Source organism: Hippocampus comes, unplaced genomic scaffold, assembly GCF_001891065.2.
Source record: "Hippocampus comes isolate QL1 unplaced genomic scaffold, H_comes_QL1_v1.1 scaffold383, whole genome shotgun sequence".
Lineage (NCBI taxonomy): Eukaryota > Metazoa > Chordata > Actinopteri > Syngnathiformes > Syngnathidae > Hippocampus > Hippocampus comes.
Window position 1 is genome coordinate 388,169 of NW_017805407.1, and position 26,816 is coordinate 414,984.

Sequence of the window (26,816 nt, forward strand, 5' to 3'; positions counted from 1 at the left end):
CAAACCACTTATCTAATATGTCCACTGTGATTTCCCGTAGCTGCCAGGAAGCTGTCGCTCGGCGCATGCGCACCATGTAAACTTTCTTTCTGGACTCCCCTTTCCATGTGTTGTGGGGGCTTATGAAAAGTCTAAATTGTTGAATCGTACGGTGCGGTTTTCCTCATCATGGGAGGGCAGGGTAAGAGTAAAAAGAAAACCAAACCTAGGAGGAAAGACAACCGCCCAAACAATGGTAAGGCTGTGACTAAAATGATCAATGTCCGGATAATGCCATACCAAAGAGTGATCATGCTTACGCTACTTGTTAATGTACTGTATTTTAAAACTCTAGATGCCGGCCTAGTGGGCTTGTCACCTCAGGAGAGAATGCAAGTGAGAATGCACGAAAAGGCCAAGAAGAAAACAGCTGCCAAGTACTCTGTTGAGCAACTACTAGAAAAGGTTACTCTACATAACAATTGACAGCAGCTCAACCTGTTAAATGTGACATTGTGCAATTTTTCTTCATGTTAACTTTATCATTCCGTCCTGTATTGCACAGACTGAAGAATGTATGAACAGTTTTGACTTTGAGATGGCTGGACTCTACTGTCAGCGTGCCGTGGACGTGGAGTCCACCAACCTGCAAGCTCTTGACATGCTAGGACACATCTCATCTGAGCTTGGCGACACAAAGAAAGCTCAAGAAATATCCTTTATTGTGGGTTTTATCTTTCAGCATACCTTCTACTACTGACTGTAGCTTCCTTGACTGACTTGACGTTTTTCTGCGTGCTGTGGAGCTGAGCCCGGATGTTGGCCACAGTAAGTACATGTACCTGGGACAGCTCCACACAGGCCAGGAAGCTGTTGACTACTACACCAAAGGAATACAAGTCATGTTATCTGCGTTGGACAAACAAGCACAGACCACTGTGAGTGCACATTGATTGAAATAAGTCCCATATCAAATCAGTCTGTCTGTCCATCTATCGGTCTGCTGACGATTAATCTATTCAATCTGGGGGTGTCAAACGAATATTTTTCATGGGCTGAATTCCCCCAATGTCACGTTAGCATAGTTATGGGTTCCCTCAGAGAGATGTTCTGTCAAAACCATGTAATGTATTATTTCCTCAACAGTGTTAAAAATATCCAGTTGGCCCTGCAACCGCGTGTTAGATTTTGTTAGCAAACAAAGTGAATTTGAAATCTGAAGTCATGGAAAATTTTGGCATACAAATATTTAAGTGTAACAACTATTGTGTGTTTTATGTGAAGCAGGGATTTTGTGTAAAAAAAAAATTCATTGTATCAGCTTTAGTACAGATTTTCTGCCAAAATAAAAGGAAGAAAACCATTTAGCAAGAAGTAGACAGACACACTTCATTTGCTTTTGTTGACCACATCTATCTTGCCATCTACCTCTCAAATATATTTAATATACCTCATATCTAATAAATCTAATAATTTAAACATTTATCATCTATCATCCATCTCGTTTGTCGTTCATCCATTCATCGAGTTGAATACCTGGTGCATTCTACTTTCTTGCCGCTAGGTAGTGCTGTTCTTATGTGAAAGCATTGCTTTACTTTTTGTTTTTTCTGACAAGGACTTTTGAAAGAATGACGTGTTTGTTGTGATACTCAGTTTTAAAATGTGTTGACATTTCATTCAGTATGGTATGATACATGGCACTTTTGATAAATAATATTATAACACAACAATAATAGAATTTCACAACACCTACTCAAAGGCATGTCGTTTTTACATTGTAAAGCAAATCAAAGCAGCACTGTGTAAATTAATACTGATTTCCACAGAAGTGTAGAGAGGGTTGGTGCACGGGCCGAGGAAGAGCATTTTCAATCTTGAATTGAATAGTGAAAGGATCTAAAGGAAAGGCTAAACAAGAGTATATTTCCCTCATTTGAGTGGCATCCTACATAGATGTCATTATAATTTACTAAAAGAACATATAATTAGTGTGGCTTTGTCTTCTAAACAGGCCCAGGCCAGAGGTGCAACACCTGTAGATGAGGATCCTGAACTCCCAACGATGAAGGATGTTAGCATGGCCTACTGCTCCATCGCTGAGCTTTACCTAACAGATCTCTGGTAACCGAGAACATAATGAGACTTTTTGGACATGTATAATCTTTCTTCATGTCTCTCTTTTGTTGAATGACTTGAGATTTGTAAATGTGTATGCAGCATGGAGGAGGGAGCTGCTAACAAGTGCAGCGAGTTCATTGAGAGAGCATTGCAGTATTACCCCGGCAACCCAGAAGGCCTCCAACTCAAGGCCAGCTACTTGTTCAGTACCGAGAAAAATCAGGTCAGGTCATACGCGCATGCACGCATACGCCCATGGGATAAATGATCACCACATTAAAGCAGGAATATACTGAGTTAATTATTCTCAGCAAATTGAATCGTCTGCCATTAATCAGCAGATGGACACTTAAATTATCACTTGCGCGCGCACACAGCAGGTCATTTGGGTAGAAATGCTTATTATCAGGCAGATCTTTGAAGTCATGTAATTGTCTAAGAATGAGAGAGATAATCAGGGGCAGCTGAGTGGACTGGATGAAGACAAAATATCCCAAGAACGTTCATTTAATTTAAAGAGATTTTTAAATGACGACGAGATGAGTTTTTCAGTACAAGGACATTCACGACTAGTTCGAGTGTGCATGTCACACGGTCAGCGTAGGCATTCCGTAGCCTAAGAGCTGGATTGAGCAAAGCACTCTCACATTCACTTCCGCTTCATTTTAAATAATTAAAAGACATTTTGTGCGAAGTGAGTTGGGGACAGTCCACATATCAAGTGAAAGGGCACAGGCTGACCTTTCCAGGAAATGTCTTTTCTATGTAAGAAGTGAGAAAATTATTTTGGGTTTCCATTTAATTAAATCCTAATGAAGTTCTTCTGCTCAACCTTTCACAACCCGTCCGTACATTTCTACACACCTTTCTCTTTTTGACATTTTAATTTCACATATTATAAGTAATAAGAAAGAAAGTGGAACCCAGGCATTGGAATGGTTTTAGTGATGATTTTGCATGTGCAATTAATTACACTAGGACATCTCATTTTATTGCAAATTCATTCACGGCTATACAGTGCAGCAAAGTAATTTAGTCTTCATTCTGAATCGGTGGTTCACTGAATCTACGGCCTAATATCAAATTCTTTGTATAAAATTATGTAGAACTTCAAAAAATGTGCTTACTGTAAAACATAAATGTCTAAAAAGTTATTGCCCTGAAACATTTGTTATCTTGGCCTCCAGCCAAATCTTAACAGTAAAATGAACTACTTAGGTTGAATGACTGTATTACAATAGCATGATTTTCAAAATGATGGGCTACCAGACATGTCTGTTATTATTGCCAGTTCTACTGCCATGAGGTATGGCATGAATTGAATGAATTACAATGCTACTTACACGACTTGTATTTTTTGGAGCTACAACAGTAATTTACGTTGGAACAACTTCAAAACATGAAAGTATTGGAATGTCTGAACATTGAAACCTACTGTAGGTGAATTTGGAAGGCAGAATGGGTTTGGTTCACTCGGAGATGTTGGTGTTTGTGGGAATTTTAAGATACATTTTGCAAGGGCAGAAGTCATCAATGTTTCTTTGGGTTAAGGTCATGCTGGGAGCTGTTGATGTTGGAATACAAAAGCTCCTTCCCCAAACTGTCAACAATTTTTTTTTTTAAACGTTTAGTGAAATTGCACCCGAAGTATCAGTTGTTAAACTGTAGGGGGCAGGCTAGCTCCACTGACAAAATCTCATGTCCAGATTTTTGATTGCTGGATCCCATACCGCTACAGGAATCCACCCCGCGCATTTTGGTGACGACGGTCGACCCATTCAGTACATAAAACAAATCATATGTTAATATAATGAGTCATTAGTATGCCTTGTATATCTTCCTTCACTGTCATGGTTATTTTCTGTACTTCTTTGCACAACATTGTGGCGTCCTTAGGAAGGCAAAGAGTACTTGTTGAAGAGTGTCAGACTGTGGCTACCTGCCCAGAAACAGACTGAAGCGTCCTCCAGCCTAGAAGATGAGGAGCAGGTGAGTTGGAGCATCTCTATCATCATTAGCGTGGCTAATGTTTCACTTTTATTTGTAAAACACTGCAGCCTAGAGAAGGACTTTCATAGAGCGCTTTGCCACTAGCACAAACACCAGGACGGATAAAAATCAGAAGATAATGGAGAAAAAAAAGGATAATAAACTTTAAATGTGGACCCGCCATTCTGTTAAACCGTGTGATTTTGTGTGCGAGTGTGTGAGGAAGAAAGACGTGAAAATAGAAGTAATTCTATATGTGACCTGCGTTTGCATACCTAAATAGAGCCAATGCGCTTATGACATGATACAACAATCCCACCGTGGCGCCGTCATTGTGTCCCTTATCTTCCACAGCAGCTTGATCCGTACTCGGACTGCTGTCATGTTCACTCTGATTAATAACCACGTGGCCGCAGAACGTCCCGTACCTTGAAATTGGATCTAGCCATTATCAGAACGGTGCGGGAACCATGGTTGTGTAATTACTCAGCGTTAGACATTGCAATATTCTCCTTTTTTTCCCCCCATAGAACCAGATCCCACCGTATGAGTCCCGCATCACCACCGCCAAGCTTCTCATCGAGGGCGAGGAGTACGAGGTAAAAAGATACGTGCTTAGCTCAAACATTTCAGCTCTTGTTGACGCGCTGTTTGGGTTTCATGGCAGGAGGGCGGCGAAGCACTTTTGCTTTCCAGTGAATAGCTTGGAAGGTGGCAAGGTCATGGCTGGTCTTTATCCCCTTCAGAGTCCAGTGTCAATAATTGAAGACTGGTATTTGGGGTGTGGGGCAATGCTCGAGGAGAGAAAGAACTTAGATGAACGAGAGTGGCACTCAGTTGAGCAAAGACCTCTGCCAAGGTCGAACAATCAATTACAATATGTCAGTTGGACTAAAACATCACATCATGCTGGCAGATACTCGGAGTCGGCAGTGGTGCAAATTGTGTGCCAACTGCCACACGCTGTAAGCTTTTATTCAGCCCAGTTCCATCTATTGGAAGTGAATCACCGCCACACTTTGGTCTTATGTAAGTACGTCGTAACAGCTGGCATCCTTTCACTATGCCACCCTTGTGCAGAGCATATTGGAAAATCGGGACAATCGAAGCTGTCGTCAAATGCTACTGAGGTGATACGATGTGCAATTTTGCCGTAAATAACTAAATAACAAATGAACAAAGACACAGAAACTCACGTTCGGTCAACCATCAAGTGTGATCAAACCCCTCAGTGTATGTCACAACATCTCAGTTCAGCATACAGTAAGACTCCAATGTTACTGTACGTGGTGTGACGTCTGAAGCACGTGTGTATGTATTTCCGATTTACGCTGAACATTTTTTAAAACATTTTTGAACAATTAGCATTCTCAAAGGGTGCATCTCCATCTTCACTGTACTTGTATAACTGCTAAAAATGTTCAAATCTTATATAATGCAGTTAAAAATTGTTTTTAGATTTCATAAATGTATTTGATCGCAAAGTTTGACCCTGTATTTCCATTATTTTCCGATCAAAAAAAAATTATGTAATTAATGTTGAAATTTCAAGAAAGTCAATTTCGACCATCATAAAACTTTTTGTTGCATTGCCCAGCTTAAAATATTTGTTTGTCGCCAGGAAAATTTGAATTCACTTAACTTTTTTTTTTTTTTAAACAGTGCAACTTTTTTTTTTTAAAAACTGAGAACTGCTACATTTGGGTGGCGATCAATGCGAACGGCTCTCAGTTTGACATACACTTCTGACAGTACATTTCTTCATTTGTTACATCGTATAGTAACACATTTGCTGAAAAACATAACTTTGATTTTATGCTACTAAACAATGATATTGAAATATGTCAAGACATTGATGTTGATAATATCTCACAGTAATTATCGACTATGATTTACATAGGTAGGTAACTAGCATCAATTTGCAACACTTTTAAAAATCTTTTCAAATGTGGATAGTTTCAAATGTGATCAATCTTAAGAAATCACAATGTCCCATCACCGGTAAGCTATATTGTAGAACAGGCGCGCAGACAACTAACGGGCTCCCTGATGCCCGCGGCGCCATGTTGATGATCCCTGCTCCAGTGATTCCTGCTCGGTGCAGTTCATAAATGAGAGAAGTTGCTGCCCTGATTTCTTTGTTATGGCACACTTGCCCTCTTAATCACCCATCAACTTCCCATGTTAATTACCATGATTTTTTTTTTTTTTTTTTTTGCGGCTAAATGCTTCTTGTCGGTTCAGTGCAGAACCTCACGCTCATTAGTGTTTGAAATCATTTTCTGTGATTTCTGCCACGCTAGGAGCGGTTCGGCTATTTTCTGTTCTGATTCGCTGATTAATTTGTGCTCGCTCTTGTTGAGAGATTTGCCGTTATTACAGGACTCGGCGGTGGGAGGGGAGGACGGGCTGTCAGGTGAATCAGTGAAATGACAGCGTCTCAGTCCACAGTTTCTGACATGGTCATTTGTCTTCATCCGGCTGTCGGTGTCACCAGCTGCAGACACTTGTGACTGCTTCATAAATAATAGCCGAAGTGTTTTGCTGTGTGAGCATTTCTGCATTTGTATTCATTTACACCTCCCGCACACAGTGTTTGTTCTTCATCGATCCCGCAATTTGGAAGCTCGTGACAGAAAATGAGTTTAAAGGCGTCGGCAATCTTATATTATTGTCCGTCTTCTTGCGGTCTGAGACTAATCCTGATTGAATACGAACGCACACACGCTCAACCAGGAGACTGTAGAGCAGGGGTTTCAAACATATGGCCCGCAGGCCGGAACCGGCCCCCAGGGAGGTTCAATCAGGCCCACAGGATATTTTAAAAGTGAAAAAATACATCAAAGACACGGAATGAATATTTTAATAAGATGCAATTCGTGGGTGGAAACACTGTTTTGATCAGAGTAGAAGACAACATTGTTTTGATCAAAGAAGAAGACAACAGCAGTCTCACAGTCTGTCACTGAGATGGACCCACCACAGCAGTCAAAGCCAGCTACCTAAATTGCTAGCGAAATAGCATTAGCATCAAAGCTGTATTCCGACGGTGACTTTTGTTAAACGATGCATGATGAAGGCGGCTGAACTTGAATGTCCTGAGAAGCGACAAGCTTTTGCCAATATTAGCCTGTCGAGGAATACTATACCAGAGAGGATTTCAGACCTATCAGCAGATTTAGACAGCCGATTGAAACAGAGAGTCAAGTCATTTTGTCAAATGTTTTGTAAAAGATATGTTCATTCAATTCCAACATTTTGCGAATGTTCATGTGCTTCTTTCGATCAAAACAAAGGAAAGACATGATAATTTGGTTATTTATAGCTAGTATGGTATAATTGTAATGGTCCGACCCACTTGACATCTACCGAGGCCATATGTGGCCCACAATGTGAAATGAGTTTGACACCACTGCTGTAGAGCCATCCACAACACTCCGAAAGTTTTGTGCTTGCGCTTTGTGTGCTCTGTAAAGTTTTTTTGAGTTAGCATCTTGCCAGTAACCGACCATTTGCCCATATTTTCCTCCCATCGTGTGTTTTGTTTGGTCTTCCGGAACGGCGCCAAGGCTTTGAAATTTTTGCATGTTATCCATTTGCCAAAGAAGCATACTGCACGTCTAAACGGTGCAATTTTGGAAGAGCAACAGTGTGAGCAGAAAAACACCTGTTTGTGTCGAGCTCTTTGTCTGATGGGTCCAGTTTGGCCCCACACGTTCCCTCCACTCGCATGTGGGTTGGAATTGGAGGAAAACGAAGGGTTTGCCAAAACAAGTACGATAATCCCAGCCAAATAAGCTTCGGTTTTCTCCAAATAGTCGCTACTGTAAGTGATTCAATTGCATAAAACTATCCTGTTAGTTTTCCTCTTTTACTGAGTAAAATATCCGAATGAAATATCAGATTTGATGGCATTTATGAATAAAGTGGAGTTAAAGTGAGGATGACTTTTAACAGCACTGGTGTGCAACGTCTGCTCCATTGAACCTGAAGTGTATTGCTTGCAATCTAACATCTGTCAAGGCTTTACCTTTTCAGAATTGCGGCGAACACTTTCCTTTTCGAAGTTGAGTGTATTGAAGCAACCCCGCAACAACTGAGTGCAGCCGTTTGGCTGAGAAAGTAACACTTCAAGTGTTTCATAACCCATCACACCATGCAAGCCTTGAACTCAACCACTTGTGTCTAACATTCAGTTTTTAAGTACAGTAATCCAAGATGGAGATGGAACAGAGATGGAGCTACCAGGTAGGAGACAGAGAGGAAGGCCAAAAAGGAGATTCATGGATGCAGTGAGGGAAGACATGCAGGTAGTTGGAGTCAGAGTAGAGGATGCAGAGAACAGGGAAAGATGGAAATTAATGACTCGCTGTGGCAACCCCTGAAAAGGGACAAGCCGAAAGGAGAAGAATCCCACGCCATAGCACGGTTCATCTTTCACGGCTTTGCTGTTTCTCAGAATTTCTTTGTTCCACTTTTTGTTTTTGCATTCTGTTCTGTATCCTGATTGGCTAAGGGACTGTATGTAGACTAATGGGACCCTACTAGAGAAATAGCTCAAATAATTGGAAAAAAAAAGAGCGCGGCATGATTGCTGCTTTTGTCATATGGAAGAGATATTGTTTTGGCTGCTTTTTAGTGCGATTTTTCTGCATGTTTTTTTGCGTGTGTCTTTTTTTCTAATTATTATTTTTTTGCATGTGATAATGAACTGCATGGAGCACACATTTGAGCTGATTGTCTGGGTCCATCCATCCATTTTCAACACCGCTTGTCCTGAACAGGGTCGCGTGAAGTTGCTGGAGCCGATCCCATCTGACTTCGGGCTTAAGGCAGTCAACTCCCTGAACTGGTCGCCAATCAGTCGCAGTGCACATATAGAGACAAATGACCATTCACACTAGGAGGCTTTACTTGATCGAAATTGTCTTTTTACTTGGCTACTTTGCATTATATTTTTTCATTCTAGATTTTTTAAAAAAAATCTTTTAATTTATGGTGGACTCTCGCATACTTGCGCTTCGCCATCCGTTATTTTTTTATTTTTTCCAATACTTTAAAATCTTTAAAAAATATATTTGGGGTTTTTTTTGGGGGGTGGTCATGGATAGCACATATTGGAGATTTTCAGCGTGTATTACTACCACAAAATACTTCAAGGAGTGATGAGGGCTTGAAAATAATAGCAGATGTTACACAAGTGTAAAAAGAACTGAAGTAAAAAGTAAAATAAAAAAACACCATATCCACAGTAAATAAGTATATTAGCGAGAACATTGTTCATAATGTGGAAATATTTGACGGCCAGATCAGGTAAATTATTCAGAGAAAAAAAAATAGATTGCAATTTATTGAAAATGGTCAGTGTTAATCCTGATAAAATGATGTCGTTAACCCTGCCTTATCATTTTCAAGTTTTCATGGTGGCAAAAAATGTCACTCTGGTCCTTTGCATCCGTTTGTCTTTTTTTCGTATTGAAGTCACGGGCTGGCACTAATTCAACTCAGGAAGCGGACGTACAGACAGTCAATCAGACAGACAGGTGGTCCCATGACAGCTATTAAGGTGTCTTTCAGCATATTTATTAGCCGATGGCTGGTTTCCCTTCCCTGCTCTTGTCACTCTTGTTTACTTTTTTTGTCATTGAACGTTTGTGTTGTGAAACGTAGCTCACAATGGCATGCCACTTATAATTTCCAATGAGCCCGACCTGCCAGCGTCGGATTTATTTACTTCAGCGATACTCTTTGTGTGCACGAGTGTTCGCGTGTTACAGATATTGGTTGCCCTCGCTTGTGGAGCGATTTGTCTTTCACGTCTCTCTGCTGCCGCCCGCCGCTAAAATGGTTGTGTTAAAGCAAATTGCCTGCAGATTGCTCAAAGTGCACGCAACGGCTATTAAAAATGACTTCCTCCCGACTAGTAAGGTGTTGCAAGAAAGAGGTCACCGTGTACGTAGTGACTTTGAGGCGTGTGCATTTATCTTTGGGGCGCCGCTTGTTCACTGACCACTTTTGTGTTGTTTATGATGCAGCCTTTTGTCCCATCTTCTCAGCATGCGGCCACTCTCTCCTTCCCATCGCGGTGCAGATATATTCATCTCCTTGCTTGTTGTTGTTTAGTGTGAAGCGGCTTAAGAAGATCTGAATCTTTAATCACGGGGCCCCCAGGGTTGACCAATGTAGTTAGGAAGCTCGGCACTTGGCGATGATGGAACGGTTATCGCTGCTCACTTATCGTAGCTCCCAGATATCTCTTGTTCTATTTTTGTTGCTCTAAAAAAAAACAAAAAACGGCCGGTTCACACCACATCTCTCAATCCTTCCTGCCACAAATTATTGTTTGTCACAGTGTTGTGACAGTCAAACGGATATTTCTGAGGCTGGGCATGAAACCATCCATCATCTTCTGGGATTCAGTGTTATTGTTTGGCTCTTTTTAATTAGACATCAATTAATTAAAGACCGCAGGTTTCCATCTGATAATTAGTCCAACAATCACTCAACTGAAATGGGCATTTACACACTCTTAACGAGATATTCTCAATTAACCCGTCTCTCCCTCTGTGCATCCTGGCAGCACACCTCTTTCTTTATTGCCTCCGGAGCCGCACAGGCTTAATGAAAAGAGAACTCAAAAGAGCAAAGAAGAAGGGCGGTGGAATTCAGAAGCTCTCCAGCAAATAATGCGGCCATAACAAGAGCTTGCTTATTGTACCGACGGACTCTTGAGTGGAACTGCAGTGTTTTTGCGTGCACACGTACACTCTCCAGTACGCGTGCCTTTTATTCTTGCCCTTCACCACGGGTGATTGGCTAACAGTCGCCTCCAACCTCAAGTTGACAAAAATCAATAAATCATCACCCGGGGCCTCTCAAGCGTGCGCACACGCAGCACAACCACAGGATCCACAGGAAGAGAGTGAGAGCAAAGCAAACGCAGCCTACCTAGGTCAAGGTCTGTGTTCCGCAATAGAACCTTCTCACAGCAACCGACCCAAACAATGACACTCTACAGCAAAAGGTCAGGCAACATTTGACTCCTTTCAGAGCTCAAAAGCGTCCCCCCAGGGCGCCAAAGAGAACAATTTAGAAAAATACGCCTAAGTGTGGAGAAATTTGGACTACGGCTCACACTGCTATTTCGGTTTATCAGAGTGCTGAGTGGCGAGCCGGGCGGAAACAAACAGTGGATTGACTCCAAATGTCATTAAATAGATTAAAAATGCTATCGGGTAGAGCGGCTAAAGTGCCTATTGACTGCGCAATAAGCACTGCTTGAGCGTGTCTGTCAATGGCCGTCCCTGTTGTCTTGTCTTTGTATCTCCAGCCTTGTGTATATTGGATGCAGGGCTGGCCAGATGCTTATCAGATCCTTGAATTCTTTTGATTGATCTGTCTGTCTAGGAGATTGAATGGTTTGAGTGTGCTTCTGCTGGATTTTTTTTGTTATTGTTGTTTTGTTTTTTTTCCTGCCTTTGCAAAGCGTTTTCCAACTTTTCATGATAATGGTGTCTAATTTCTGTCTTTCTTTGTGCTTCTTTTTAGTTGGCAGTGGAAGTACTTGAAGGGCTTCTGGAAGAGGACGATGAGGTTGTTCAGGTAAGCACTAAGGCAAAGGCCCAGCAAAATAATATTTCATTTAACTAAAGAAGTGGTCCTCATTTTGTTTTCAGACGAAAGAGAGTTTGTAGTGTAGGATGAAAACAAACAAAAAAATCGATCTCAGCCCTACTTGCCCAGTTATCCACTATTACTACTGCAAAATTAAGTAGGCGCTACAAAACCTTTCACCGAGGAATAATGATCCAAATATGTATTACCGTATTTTCCTCACTATGAGGCGCTTCGGAGTACAAGGCACACCTCCACTGAATGGTCTATTTTAAAACTGTTTTAAAATATAGGGCGCACTGCATTATAAGGCACTTGAAATAGAAGCCACAATAGTGGCTGCGGTTGCATTGTGCATCCACTAGATGGAGCTATGCTAAAGGAATACAATACATTACAATACAATACAGCTTTACTTATATAGTGCTTTCACAACCGCTGTAACAAAGCGCTTTAAAGAACATTTAAAATACCACCTCCATGAAATCAGAATATTGATCCATATATAAGGCGCATCGGATTATAAGGCACACTGTTGGCTTTTGAGAAAATTGAATGCTTTTAGGTGCGCCTTATGGTGCGCAAAATACGTATGGTTTGTTCGTTCATATAGGTTAGAGCTTCTTGTAATCATGGCAACAATTCTCATCTGTGACTCTTATTTTTTTGGTCCGCAAATATCACTCTCATCTTCCCGCAACAGCAATTTGTGTTTGTTGAAATGGCGATGACATCAAAGTTGCAAAATAAGGTGTGTCTTTTCCTATGTTCATACATTTTCGACACTCTGAGTGAGTTACTCATCCTCCTTACGACTCCAATACTCAAGATTTTACCATTTGTTTGATCTGCTGCACTCCATCTTATCAAGTACAGTCTGCATTGGGAGACACAAAGAAAATCAGTATTTTGAAATGCCCAACCGATACAGAAGAGCCCAGATTGTTCTTTCAGCTTGTTCCACGCTGCACTCAACCAGCTTATTGTTTTTCGGGTCGTCCCGCCAACAGTCGGCAGTCAAGCAGACAGACTAACCACCCACAGAGCAAACATTACCTCTTTTGGCAGCGGCAGCGGCAATGGTGTACGGAGTTACTCCACTTGTGTTTTGCAGCCCATTCTAAATTGCAGTTCACTTCACAGGTCAGCTGTTGGGATTGACTGCTGTTTCCCTCACTTGTGCAAGCAATTGAGCAGAGAGCTTTGTAGACAGGATTACTTGCTGGAATATCCATTTTCTTGCACCCCCCCAAAAAAAATTGTCTGATCCTTGGAAAAAGAACGTCATTTGCTGAAGTGTAATTCATAATCTAAGAAAATTATTAGATAGTTTCACAGTAGCAGCGCTGTGAGTTAACAGTTAGCACTCCTGCCTTAGAGTTCTGCAGACTTCCCGTGTGGTTGCATGTGCTCCATGTGCTTAACTAAACTTTCTCCACTGTACTCCAGTTTTCACCCACTCCCATAAAAAGAGGCATGCTATCTTAATTGAAGACTCTAAATTGTCCATAAGTGTAACGTTGTGTCCATAGCTGTGAATTGTTTATCATAATAATAATAATGATAATAATAATAATAATAATAAATCAAAACTTGATTTGTATATTGCACGTTTCATACATGAGAATGCAACTGAAAGTGCTGTATAATGCTTTAAAACATTTCAAACTTGCCTAAAAATAAGAGATTCAAACAAATAATCATCATAATGATACACACACACATTTGGGGTGTTTCTGAAATGTCAAAAGGGGCCATGTTTTACCAAAACAGTCTGAAAGCAAACACTGAGAGGACCCTTTTAACTGAGTTGTTTTAGTTCTACTGTAGTTGGTGTGTGTTTGCGCACGCGTGTGTATAAAAACACGTCTTCTCTTCGTGTCATTGTATTTCTTGTTTCTGCAGTGAGGTAGAAACTGCATGTTCATTAGAGAGGGGCATGAATGGCAGACTTTTTCTGTGCACGGATAGGAACTCTGTCGTCCCTCAGCACTTGAAAATCCCCCCGGTGAGCAGTGCAGAAAGCCAAGGTGCGCCACTGAGTGTCAAAGAGCACAACAGTGTCTCTCCCACACTCCCCCTCAGGCTCAGCCTCGCACACGCACACACGCACACACACACACACACACACACACACACGCGCGGCCTCATCTGACAGATTGAGAGCAGTCATCAGGGGGCTGAACTTTAAAATTTACTGTCGAGATTTAGCGGTGACACTGCCTGCGAGTGGGCATTTGGCCAATAGCAAATGCACACTCGGCAGTCTGTTCAAATGAAACAATTTTAACCAAATTGTTTCGTCAGAGTTTGTACCGGTCATTTTCTCTTCGTAATGAATACATCATGTCGTATACGTCCTCTCTTTTTATTTATTTATTTTTAAGTACAGTAGTTAAGTTTGTTTCTACTGATTCATCTTCCCTTTTACTTCTCAGAAAGCTGGAGCACAAACACCCGTTCCAGTTCCTCCCAAATCTTGTTTCAAAGGTGCTAAGTTGATGAATCTATTGTTCTTTCCTTAGCAGTGCCATATGGGAGTTAAGATGGGCTTCCGCTTTGAAATGGCAAGCAGTTTGATTGACAAAAGTGGCATTTATTTAATTGAATTATGCGTGCGCTCTGTCTTGGGTTGTTGAAGGGTAAAGGAGAGCCTGTGAAGTTCTTAATTAGACAGCTTGCTTGGCTGGCTTCATATTTTCTGGTTGAGATTTTTTTTTAATCTTCACTCATGCAAACATTTCACAGAGGGCCTTCTGTAAAAATTTTTATGTAAGTTCCATACATTATTCGTTCAAATTATCTACATTTTGCTTTTTTATGATAAGTATACAAGAGATTCAGAAAATTAAAAAAAAAAAAAAAAGTCCTGAAGGTGGGACTGAAATTTGCGGAGAATGTACTCATAAAATATTCTGCGATTGAACCGCTAATGTGTCGAGACTCGGGTATGACTTGGGACACATCCTTCCAGCGAGAATCTTAACGATTCATAAGTTTGCTTTTCTTTTTTTTTTTCCCCCGAATACTAATGATGGCCACGAGAAAATTAGTGATGATGACCATAGAGCCAATAATCATGCCATGACCACATGTGGTCCTGGCTCCTCAGTATAAAACAATCGGTAGGCATCAGTAAGTAAACAATTACATGCTTAAGACTTGAAGTTCATGAGTAGTATACAGTAGTTACCTTGTTTTTAAACTGTTCCCGACTGTAAAAGCGTCCTGTTCAGTTGAACTCGTGGGAAAAATTTGAATAAATCGGGTCGAGTTGGTTTTGGAACAGACTGTGTTTGGCCTTTAAATTCGCCTTGTGCAATGCATGTGTTTCTTCTTCGGGGGGTCTTTCTTCTCAGGAAATGTTTCTTTGATTGGAAATTAAATCCTGCTTGTGCTGAAATCATGAGGGGTGGAAACTCTTTTTATCCAGCGCTGCTGATCTTCTGGTGAGTGCGGCTGCAGTGTGTTAGCTTCCCCCTCAGCATATATAACAACAATTCCGAATTCGGCACGGCACATCGTGAGGCGTTTGTTAGCCAAGCAGTCGAGGGAGCCTGCACCTCTGCCCTTTGCCTTCACTGAATAACGTTTGTGTTGTGATGCTCAAAGAGAGGTGGGCGTTGATCTTTGGCCTGACAGGAGTCACATGCACACCTCCACGTTGACAGAGTTGAACTTATGTTCAGAGGGCGCAGGAGCCATGGTGTGGGATGTGTGATTAGGTTTCTTCCTCCGAAGATGCCTGCTTTCCTCTGCAACAGGTTTTTTTACATGATCAGCCCATCAATCCCAGGCCTTGTGTAGGATTTTTATTCATATATATATATATATATATATATATATATATACACACACACACACACACGCACACACTTTATTCTGCCACGTTGTCACCAGAGGCCTTGCTGTGGCTGATAGAGACTCCAGTGGGAATCGCAGAATAACTCCAGATATAATCCTATTTCCCCAAAGTAAAGATAGTGTCACGACACAGTGCAAGGCTATACATGTTATTATTCACTCCATTTTGTCAGCCTCCCACATTTTGCTGAAGTATACAAAATGTAATATGTGTCCTCTTCCTCACTGATTCTTGGCATTGGAGGTTTCTGCCTGATTAATCCAAATGGAAATGAGAGTCTGATTATTGCAGAAGCGGTTTACTGCATCCGACTTGGAGACCTTTGTGTATATATTTTGGGCGTAGGGACATCCGTTTGATTTTGCAGATTTCTTTGTCAGCATAACACAGGTCACACTTTGAAAAGCTTGTTCAAATTTTGCTGAAATGTGATTGCACAAGCGCTCTCAGTGCGGGTCAAAAATTTTTTGTTTCTTAAATTTTGATGCAGTTTTGAAAACTGTTGCATTGGACCTTATTGTCGCCTGGTGGTGTCAGGTTCAAAACGAATTGAATAATGTTTAGGATCCCAGAAATGCAGACACAGACAAAGTGCGACAATAAAAATGTTTATGATCAAAAACGCAAAGTGCAAAACAAAAAATACAGTCAAAGCATCCAGGAAAAAAAAGAGGACTCAACAAAAGGCACTTGCAAAAGATAAGGTTATGGAACACCGAGAAAACAAACAAAATGACAAGAGTCCAATTCACACGATAATCCAAAAGCCAAGATTCAAATGACTAAACAATGACTATACTTACAAAACGTGGAACTAAGGGAGCAAGAACGACGATGACGACAGTGAGAGGTCAAGAAAACAAACACTTGAGCAAGAGCAGCAACAAGGTCAATAATCCGACAAGCAGTAGGCATCTTGTCAGTCCTTGAATGCATCGCTAATGAAAACTGGCAGCAGATGTGCAAGTATATTGTCTCTGTAGTGTATTCAATTCACTATATACTGTAGGTTGAGAATGAGTTACACCTCATTGCATTCTGTTTTTACTTACGCTTGGCACAGCGCCCCAACATTATCGGAATTGGGGTTTGTCGATGAAGAAGACGTCTAGCAACTTTGCAGGCTGGAACCAAGGCTCAGCCTGAGCTTGTCAAAGTGACCTAGGAAAACATCTTGTATGCGACCTAATTATTCCTCATCAATTGCTTGGAACCATTTAAGTATAGTGAAGCCGGAGAGACACCTTGACCTGGAGCACAAGCTTTTTAAACGCAGTAGACGGTGTACTACGCACAAATAAAGCAGTATTAGAATTAATCCTTTTTTTTCTTTTGAGATGACCCCAATCAATTCGAGTGTTTCGGTTTTCTAAGTTTGACTTGGGGCAATATGCCTCTGATTTGCACCTTGTATGCAGCAGGATATTATAGTATCATAGAACATTCAGTCATTAGAATTACAATTATTCATTCTGAATGACTGTAATGCTAGAAGTAAGTGGCCACATCCACACGTCAATAAATTGGTGTTGCACGGACTGGAATATGTTAAGTGTGGGAGCAAACTGGAATTGGAGGGGGGGGAAAAATATCAGTGTAATTGTATAAAAGGGAGCAGCTGGCCATGACATCAAATAACTATGAAAGTGTTTCATTGTGGTAATGAGGTTATCTTTTTTGAAACGAGCATAATTCAACACATCTCGAAGCATTTTAATTGAAAAGTACTGCGTCGACGCTAAAGCGGGTTTGTGGGAGGAAATTGCAGGTGCCGTCAATGTGAAAGCTTATCTCGGCTCCGACGCGAACATGGTAATCATCATTTTAATGCAACATTGCATTGTGCAAACATTTTCCGCTGATGTTGTCGGCATTGTGTGTCCATGAATAGCCTACAGTAAATGCCGCTCTCATTATTTGCCACTTTCGGTATATTTCTGCAGTTGACAGCGACAGGAAAATGTGCCATTTTCCAGGCAGTTAGTGCCTGAGGGAATTGGAACGTTACATGCCTTGTAAGCATCCTTAAGCAGGTTTGTTGCGGAGCTGTAATTAGTATCATGGTGCTCCTATAGAAATGCTCATAATAACAGCATGTGGTACTTTGACCTTCACTTTCACATTGACTGTACACCATCTTGAAATGTGCACATTTTGTCATTTCACCTGCGTTATCGGTGGGCCAGCCAGGATACCGCTTGAGGTGTTAGCACAAGCCCCGGCTGGTGCTAAAATGTGCTCAGTTCTGTTCAGAGTTGTTTGCAGTTCGCGTGGAAACAAGATTTTCACGAATGCTTTATTTCATAAGTAGAATGATCCAGACAGAAAGCTGTTTTTATGCACTTGTGACCTTCTTGAGACGCCTCTCAATAAAATCGTAATACCAATGCGCCAAGTTTCTCATCTGTATTGGGAACTGCTACTAATTATCAGAAGGTATAGATTAAAAACATATTTAGCCTCAGGGAAAGTCAGTATAATAACCAATAACACCTCTGATTTTCATTTCAGATCAAGCTATTGTGCTGAGGGAAATTCATTTGCATTGTAATGCATTTTGCCTCCAATATTTCATCGCCGTTGCGCTTTTTGTTTATAGATCAAAGAAAGTTGCATCAGCAAAACTTGTGTTTCGGAATTCTTGCACAATTTCGAAACTAATCCAATTGTAATCGGATTGTGTTTTTGCATCACTACGCAAAAAGGAGCGGGAGAAGTTAATCAAAGAATGCTATTTAGATCCCTCCGCTTGTTTTCTGAAATAAATAATACATATTTGTACTTGTCCTTGTGTCTCCCAGGTGTGGTATCTCTCCGGCTGGGTTTGCTACCTGCAGTTAGAGAGAGCCAAAGAGCAGCAGGAAAGAGAGGGGGGAACACTCACAGAGGTGGAGGAAGAGGAGCGGTCAGCGCTCAAGGAGGCGGCCCGATTGCATTTGACAAACGCTAAGAAGGTAACATTGATGAAAAGTGCCAAATAACTACTTTTGGTGGAATCAGTGCACTTGACTCATAAACACTTTGTGCATATATAATTTGTTTGCTCTTCCCCTTTTCATAAGTAACAGCAAGGCCTTTTTTTGTGAGAGCGACAAATCCGTATTGCCAAGCTGCAGTTTCCATTATGTCCAAACCAGCGGGACAAGGCGCTACTTACGTTCAGTCGCTTAGCAACCGGTGTCAAAGACGGGCAAGCTTACGCCATGTCCCTGTCACTGCACTGTGCTGCACGCCATCCAACCCAAGCGCAGTGTGTATAATAGGCCTTCGCAAAAGTTAACGACTATATCGCGCCAAATCAAGCAAGCAACTTTGAGAAACAAGTCAGAACAGTTAAGTAGCTATCCAGGCTGAGGTACCACTGCGTCTTCATAAGTGGTGTTTACAGTACGCATGGACACACAAAGACAGATTTTTCAGATATGGGATTCTACCCCCCCAAAAATGGGATGCCGGTGGAGAGAGTGGGCGTCAAGGACAAGAATAAAAACAGCAACAAGCGGACAGAAGCAGGGAGAATGACATAGGAGGCGACGAAAGAAACAGATTGAATGTGAGGTGCACGCGCCGGTGTGCACGTGTGGGTGGAAAGCAGCAATCGAGGTGTGGACGGTGAATGGTGGCGCACGTCGAATCAGTTGTAAACCCGACGTGAAATGGAATTTTAGTCTCAGTCAGAAAGAGCCAAGATTCAGATATGATCTGGTATGAATTCACTGAGGACAATGGAATAGATGAATTTATACTTGTGTGTGTGTGTGTGTGTGTGCAGATATGTGTGTATGCACGATAACTACGGATGGGGCAAATGGAGGTCAAAGGCTTTACTAGTTGATGTCGCTGAGAAGGGATCTCATGAGCAAGGATTGTGGAAGGGGTGGGCCAAGGTATGCGCATGTCATGAAAATTTGATGACTTTCTCCACCAAAAATGTGAAAGGAGGATTGAGGTGTGTGTGCGCGTGCTCTCACACCGTGTTCTTCAGCCGGTATTTCAGCCTTGCCGAGCAAGGCTTTTTGTCAAAAAAAAAAAAAAAAAAAAAAATCATTCACTCCTAAAGGTAGCTATAGATGCCAAATATGCATTGGCACTGAATCAATAAAAGAATGCATTATTTGGAATATGCAGGAAAACACTCTGCAATAGTTTGTCACAATAGTTCAATGTGGGTGTGTACGCGCAGGAATATAAAAAGAGGGATCTTGACAGGAAGGTCATTTCGGAGTGTACGCGCCAATGAAACGCAAGCCAGCAAGGTAAAAGTGTGAGCATAGAAGGCATTAACAAATGACATAAAATCGATGTCATGAAAAAGGAAGTTTTGCACACTAATGGAGAATGATGTGAAAATAACTCGGGCCATTGCCAAGGTGACTGTGGCACGCCTGAAATGGATTATTTGCTTATTAACTACAATACAGTACCTTTCAAATTCTGTGACCAAATTTTGTTGAGTTGCTGTTGTCCTAATGAGGTTGAAATATATTTGCCTCAAGGTGGAGACGAAGCTGCACAAAAACGGACTCATTTGCAACTTACCGCATCACTCTTCATCTCCTTTTTTTCCTACTTGTGCCTTTTTTAGGGTCACAATGACTTTATTTCATAACACATACCTAGCAATGTGAAAGCAGTGCAACCACTAAGGTCAGTCACAGACTATCCAGGCGGTCGTTTTCCAAGAAGCAATCATGGGTATTGAATGATCTGTTTCTGGGTAAAACGATTGTCATCAAAAGCAAAGTCGACATTACTGTCTTACATTACTCTTAGCCAACTGTATAAAGGTTTTTTCTTCTTCTTCTTCTTAAAGCGGGGCAGTTCGAACTCTGTATGACTTCCTTCCCCAACATTCAGTCAACTTTTTAACTTTGCGTGTTCAACCCGAGTGGATGTTAATTGAACAATAAAAGACAACATAGTGTGTTAGCATAGACGTCCTAAAACAGCCTGCAATTTCTTAGATGCATACTATCACAAGGTGCATTGTTAGTTTATAACATAATTCCATGTTGTTGGGGTTTTTTTTTGAGTAAGTCGAATTTTTGAGTAGAAAAGCGAATCCCTTGAAGTGTTTGAAAGTGACTTTGAAAATGGTAATGAAGCTTGCGCCGCCAATGTTCTTTTGCGATAGACTCTGAATTGTTGGTGTCGACCACTGCCAAGTTTTTCTACTTGAGGCTTCTTCAATTCAAGTGTGATATTTGATGGCATAACTTGGTTTCGTTTCAATTGCTCCATGAGAAGTGGGCCTTTTGAGTGTTGCCTCGCAGCTTCCATTCTTCCAGACCGAAGGGAATGAGTGTCAGAAAATGCAAATGAATGACGAATAATACTCCTGGCTTTTGAGGGTCGAAACTGAGCATGCATTTGAAATGATTTTCACTTCGAATCCTATCTGTGACATATGTTATTGTGATGCACTGCTCTTACATTCTGTTCCCCAATCAATAGCTAGCTTTATTAAAGTTGAATATCGATGGACCATATTTATCCCTTACCTTTCCCAGAAATTAGTATCCGAGCAGTATTTCCACAACAGCCTCTCTTCCACATAGAGACGATAGTTTCTTCAGAAAAAAATATTCCTTGGGTTGCTTTTTTGCTCCCTTATGAGCGCGGAGTTGAATTGTATTTTTTTTTTTTTTTTTTTTTATCTCACATGGTTATGATAGGCCTCCAGATGGACAGTCCGCCGGTCAGATCTTCAATGTTGGTACTCGACTAAGAAACGTCCCGATGTGCGTACAATTCCGGTTATGTCGCCGGCATACTCTTGTAAACAACAGGGCCCCTGGGATGTGTGGGTTCGGTGTCAGGAAAAAGTGCTTCAGGCTACAAGAACGTAGAGCAAAGTGGACCTTGAAAAAGTGATGTGATTACACACTCTTGCACACAACGCTTCTCGTGGCGGCTCTTTGAGCGGTGAAAGAGCGAGAAATGAGATCTGACCTCAGTATCATCATGTGCAGAAATGTCTAAAGGTTGCGTAGATGCATCGCGAACTTAGCCATGCCTTTTGGAGGTAGTGTACACAGGGCTACAAGGTCTCAGATTTCTATTTAAGATAAAATAGGAGGTGTGTCTTAAAGGTCCCAAGAGGGGTGTCACGGCCATCTTTATGTCTTGCACGTCTTCAGAACGGGCCTCCCCTATTACCCCCTTGAGCTTGTGAAAGAGGAGAACAAAAAAAAAAACAGTAAAATGGAGCAAGATAAGGTGAGTAGGAAGGTTGCTCCAGTACAGTGACGTGGACCCTTTTCAGCCCGAAATGCGATGCCCAGTAGGTTCATAGCTGAGTCCATGCAGGTGAGCGAATATTGTCACCGGCAATACAGTGTATCTTCTGACAAGATGTCCCTTATGCAACTTGTGATATGATGTGAGTAAGACCCAAGGCTGCAAGATGCAATTATTCACTGTATTGGGCCTTAGCTACTGTGAGCACAGCACAAACTTTTACCCAGAGGGAATAGACATCTCCAGGCGTCTGAGAGTGACAATCCATGTGTTTTTATTCTTCTTCTCCCCGGTGTGTGTGTGTGGAGTAGCGCTGGGGAGGTTGATAAGGGGGGAGTGCGTCCGACTTTGTGGCTGGGTCCTCCATTCCCCCCCTCCCAGTTCTTTTTCTGCCCCTTAGAAGCTGCAACCTGTAGAGAAAGCATCCCCTTAAATACATGCGCGCGCGCACACACACACACACACGCGCACACTGCAAGCGCACATTGTTACGCTCCAAATGAGTTCCCTTGACAGTCCGTGTCAGGATGTTGCTTGGAGCCTGCCGCTTTAGCAAGGCAGTCGCACGCACTCGTCTCCTCTCTTCTGGCCTTGTGACCCTGCACTTGAAAACTCGATAGTACTCTTTTTACTATGGGCTATTACAACTTCTCTTTAGTTTTGTTTCTCTTGCTTAGGAAAAAAAAAAAGAAAAGTCGTTAGCGTAAATCTCCGCAGCCGCTCTGCTTACTCTGCATTTTCACGCTGAGAATTACCGCGCTCTGCTTCCTGTCCTCAGTGGCAGGGGAAGCAGTTTTATCACCCCGCTCCCCCTTTGAGTTCAGTAATTACACACAAGCGGAGTATTTTACAGAGATAAATCTGTTGGCTGCGTCGGGAACTTTTTTTGGGGGGAGGGCACTTGCCTGCAATATTTCACTGAGATAGCAAATTTGATAGTTTGTTACATAGCCATATGCGCTTGGAGGCTCCAGTGTTCGATTTAAATATGTACCTTTCAGAAGTTCCGGTAATCATTTTAAACATTTATCAGTAAATACAGGAATAATTTTGGGGAGGATTAGATTCACCTGTGGTGGAATTCTTGTTTAATCTAACGTGTGGCGCTACTGGACGTGTACTCATTTTTGCAACATTGCAGCATGGCGTGAAATTGTTATATTTGTGTATGTGTACAAGTATCCTGTTGTTCAGTATGCCCCATGACATAATGATTACGAATGTTTTTCTAAAAAGTACATTGCAGGCCACATGCATGAGCAATAGTAAGATTGTTGTTTTCCCCCCCTCTCTGTGTAGCGGAGTGTTCCACCAAAGAAGCTAATTTGCCAAATGAAGGGAAAAATCTGTTTACCAGCGTTTTGCGAGCCTCGCTGACAGCATGCAAGCTGCTCGAGGATAATTCAGCTGTCCTAAACCGGCACTTGGAGACTTAAAACGCCAGAGCCGCGCACTTCTCTCCGCTCCAAGTGGCTGTTTGCTGACATCTTAAAGTTGCTCTGTTAAATTCAGTGGCCCAGTGTGTTAGCGTGGCAATTCTAGGAAGGAAAATGAGTACACCACCAGGACTCGACCTGACAGGATTTTGTAGCTCAAGGTCAGAGTCAAGTATGTACAGTATGCTAATACACTATCAAAGCTAGGCTTGGGACTGTAAGGTCAAAGATTTTGATCTCACTCCAGAGATATTTTTGACTGTGTTCCCTGTAAGATGTACAATCCTTAAATCTGTAATGCATGCAAATGTAAATAGCACTAATGCAAATTTCAGTAGTATAGTATATGGATTATAGAACCCGGAAACTCAGTTTTTGTTTTTTTCTCACTCGTAGCTGTTTAAATTAGGTCAATTAGACCAAATAATCCCATCCATGGCGCTGGTTGAATTCATCTTCAAAAATACTAAGGCGACATAAAATAAAATATCTATTCTTTGATGATAACATAGGATGAGCAAAGGAAATAAATTTCTCCCTGTACAGGAAAACCTAACAACACATTTTGTACTCTGCCTTCAACTCTGATGACATTCTGAATTTGTAACACAAGTGAGCCCAACAACAACAATAAAAATGGGCTTTTTATATGGCAATGTAATGTTTTTACAACGAACCACCAGTGTTACAATTTTACAATTGGCACACTTTACAAACCATTTGCTTGCTATTTAGTCGAAGCAGTCATAGTAGTAGTAATAGTAGTATTTCGTAGTGTGTGTGCGTGTCTATGTGTGCATTTGTATGTACGTACATTATGTCATCGCTTTTACTTCTACGGGTCTTGACATGTTTTGACATTTGTTAATAAATAGTGGAAGGCCACTTAAATCTGATGTGCAAAACTATGTTTGTATTATATGACTCAACCCTCTTTCTCTCTGTGTGAGATACTTGCTTGTTTTCTTGACTGAACGCTCATGTCATCCTTTTTTTGTGCTTGGCAGCTGCACAGCAAGCTACGCTGTGATGACCAACCGATGTTGGAGCATGTGGAGCAGCTGCTGGGCGAGCTCGGAGGAGAGTTGGAGGGCGAGGAGTCTGAAGTGGGGGTTGATGACGACTATGAACCTGTTAGTGACGAGGAGGAGGCAAAAGAGGATACACCTATGGAACACTGACAAGTCCCCTTGTTTTGTATCTCTCTATAATGTCACATTTGTCTTTTCAACTCCTAATAAGTGCCTTTCCATTGGTCAAACATCACACTTGTTGATCGGAGAACCGAATTCAAGTCGATTAAAAGCTGCGGCTGACTCAGTCAATTTAGCAGTATGTTAAATGCTTTCTTGGCATGTTTTTCTCTTCAGCGATCGCGTAAAACCTTTTTTCGAATGGGTTTTAAAGCATTTAACCAATTGTCAAAGTGGTACGCAAAAACAAAAACACAACTGTGGTATCTGGAGTTATGCTCCGAATCGATACGCCAGGATTCAATACTACATTCTCTCTGCAACACATCCATTTGACCTATTGCATTGAGAAGCTGGTTACAACAGGTTACCAAACAATAAAAACAAGTCTTGTTTCCCACGTGAGGGTCCAAGCTCGTGTCCTCTGCACTTGGACTAATGCACATCGTTGACTAACCCAAACTACTGCAAATTGTCTTTTGCAGGTTGCCTGTCGGGGTCTCACCTCTATGGCATGCAGTGTTTGTTAGGTTATAGGTTTTTTTTTAACAGATTATTAGATTTTACATTGAAGCAACATCACTGTCATTTTGAGACTCTTAGATGAGATTGACGCCACTTTTAGAGCCAAGTAAATATGAGACCGCAATCTTCAATGTCAGAGAATGTAGCAGCAGGCTATACTTCCACTGACAGTGCTGATTTAATGTCAAAGTGACAGTTGTGTCATGAAAGAGAGGGAAATAAGTGGTTGAGGTCACAAGCGGATTTATATGATTCACCGTTTGTCGTCAAGAATGCCAATCAGCAGTGGTTTAACATGCTACGTTACTGACGTGCTTGCATATACTAAATATACAGTACTCAAAAAGTTAAGGATATCGGGATTGTGGGTGCAATTTCAAGCACAACCTAAAATGCACTCAAACCTTTAAAGATGAACTTAATTTAACCTTCTGTAAACTTTTGAATGCACATATCCAACTCTTTAATTTTTCAGTGCTTTTTGCACAACTTACTGAGCTGACCAAGAAAATAACTTATGTTTGATCCATGAATCAACCAATACCTTTTCAAAGTCCCCTTCTATGCCCGTCCTTTTTCTGTGACTTTTGTTTCTGTGCATTTTCGCTTCATCCTGAAAGCCGAATACCACTCACTTTCAGTGTGTAATTTATATGTATACAATTCCCAAAAAGTATGGGAAGCTTTGGAATTACATAACTTTCTTACCAATTGGTCATAAAATGTGATGTGATCTTATTTTAAGACACAACAATAGACCCACTGTTTACTTTCTGGGGCTGCTTTGCTACAGAGACAAGACACACACAAACACGCATAGACGAACGTCACAGTGCAGGGTGGAAAAGTATGTGAATCTTTTTAATTTAGTAAGTGGTTGAAGAATTTTGGGCCATTTGTGGCAAAATTGTGTGTTTTCACTGTGACGTTTTGGCCATGTAAAAGTGGAAAGATGACTTATGATGCAAGCGATGATAGGAGGAAAACTTACATCTTAATTACAAATCATGCAAGTGTTAGACCAAGCCAAATGCAGATTCACAACAGCATTTCACCATGCGTATCACACACACCAACATAGACGCTCACTCCTCTTTGAAGAATTCCGTCGCCGCCAAATGGAAACTTTATCTGAGATCTTTGTCCTGATTGTGATCTGGCTGCAAGCTGAGCAACCTGTTTCGGAATATGAAGGTTGCGACACGCTGCTTCAGCGCTGTTTTTTTTTTTTTTTGTAACAGCGGGGATGTCAAATAAATCTCTGGAGTCTTGGATATGTGATACAAGCTGCATTTTATCACCACCTAACGTGATGTGATGTGTTGTTAAGAGTGTCAAGGCCTTTTTCAAGCCATGTTTTTGTTTGTGTGTGTGTGTGTGTGTGTGTGTGTGTGTGTGTGTGTGTGTGTGTGTGTGTGTGTGTGTGTGTGTGTGTGTGTGAGGCTTATAGTGTATGATAATGTAGCAGGAGTGCAGGCTTAAAGGACTGACTACCTGCAGCGAGGCTGTCATCCAGCATTTGGCTGCATAATTACAACAAGCTCTGGTTCGTGTGTGTGTGTGTGTGTGTGTGTGTGTGTGTGTGTGTGTGTGTGTGTGTGTGTGTGTGTGCGTGCGTGTGCGTGTGTGCAAATGTAAGCGCTCGTGCTGCCTCATCTGCACAGTTGTGTGATTAATGACTCCAGGGGTGACTGAACATGGTCGGTCAGCCCTTTCTAGTTATTCTGAGCTGACCTATTGTGAGTGGGCCATGGTGGACGCACAAAGCCTCGGGTAATCTCCAAATCCTTGGCCATTCTCACACCTGTGCATCAGCACCACCGGAGTTTTTTTTTTTTTTTTTTATCCCTTGAG

General features: G+C 41.5%; 1 protein-coding gene across 1 annotated transcript; it reads left to right on the top strand.

The window, feature by feature from the left end:
* Window positions 1–62: 62 nt before the first annotated feature.
* On the top strand, window positions 63–25,068 carry LOC109518043 (probable assembly chaperone of rpl4). Its single transcript, XM_019873651.1, has 11 exons — window positions 63–235; window positions 335–444; window positions 545–691; window positions 765–917; window positions 1,994–2,103; window positions 2,200–2,323; window positions 3,997–4,089; window positions 4,620–4,688; window positions 11,638–11,691; window positions 18,370–18,522; window positions 24,252–25,068. Exons 1-11 carry the CDS (start codon window positions 169–171, stop codon window positions 24,423–24,425), a joined length of 1,254 nt encoding a protein of 417 aa, XP_019729210.1. The 5' UTR covers window positions 63–168; the 3' UTR covers window positions 24,426–25,068.
* Window positions 25,069–26,816: the final 1,748 nt, after the last annotated feature.

Excerpts from the sequence above, each read along its gene's own strand:
- LOC109518043 (XM_019873651.1), top strand. The coding sequence starts at position 169 with ATGGGAGGGCAGGGTAAGAGTAAAAAGAAAACCAAACCTAGGAGGAAA. Across the intron at positions 445-544 it reads TTGAGCAACTACTAGAAAAG|ACTGAAGAATGTATGAACAG; the intron begins GTTACTCTACAT and ends TGTATTGCACAG. Across the intron at positions 2,104-2,199 it reads CTTTACCTAACAGATCTCTG|CATGGAGGAGGGAGCTGCTA; the intron begins GTAACCGAGAAC and ends ATGTGTATGCAG.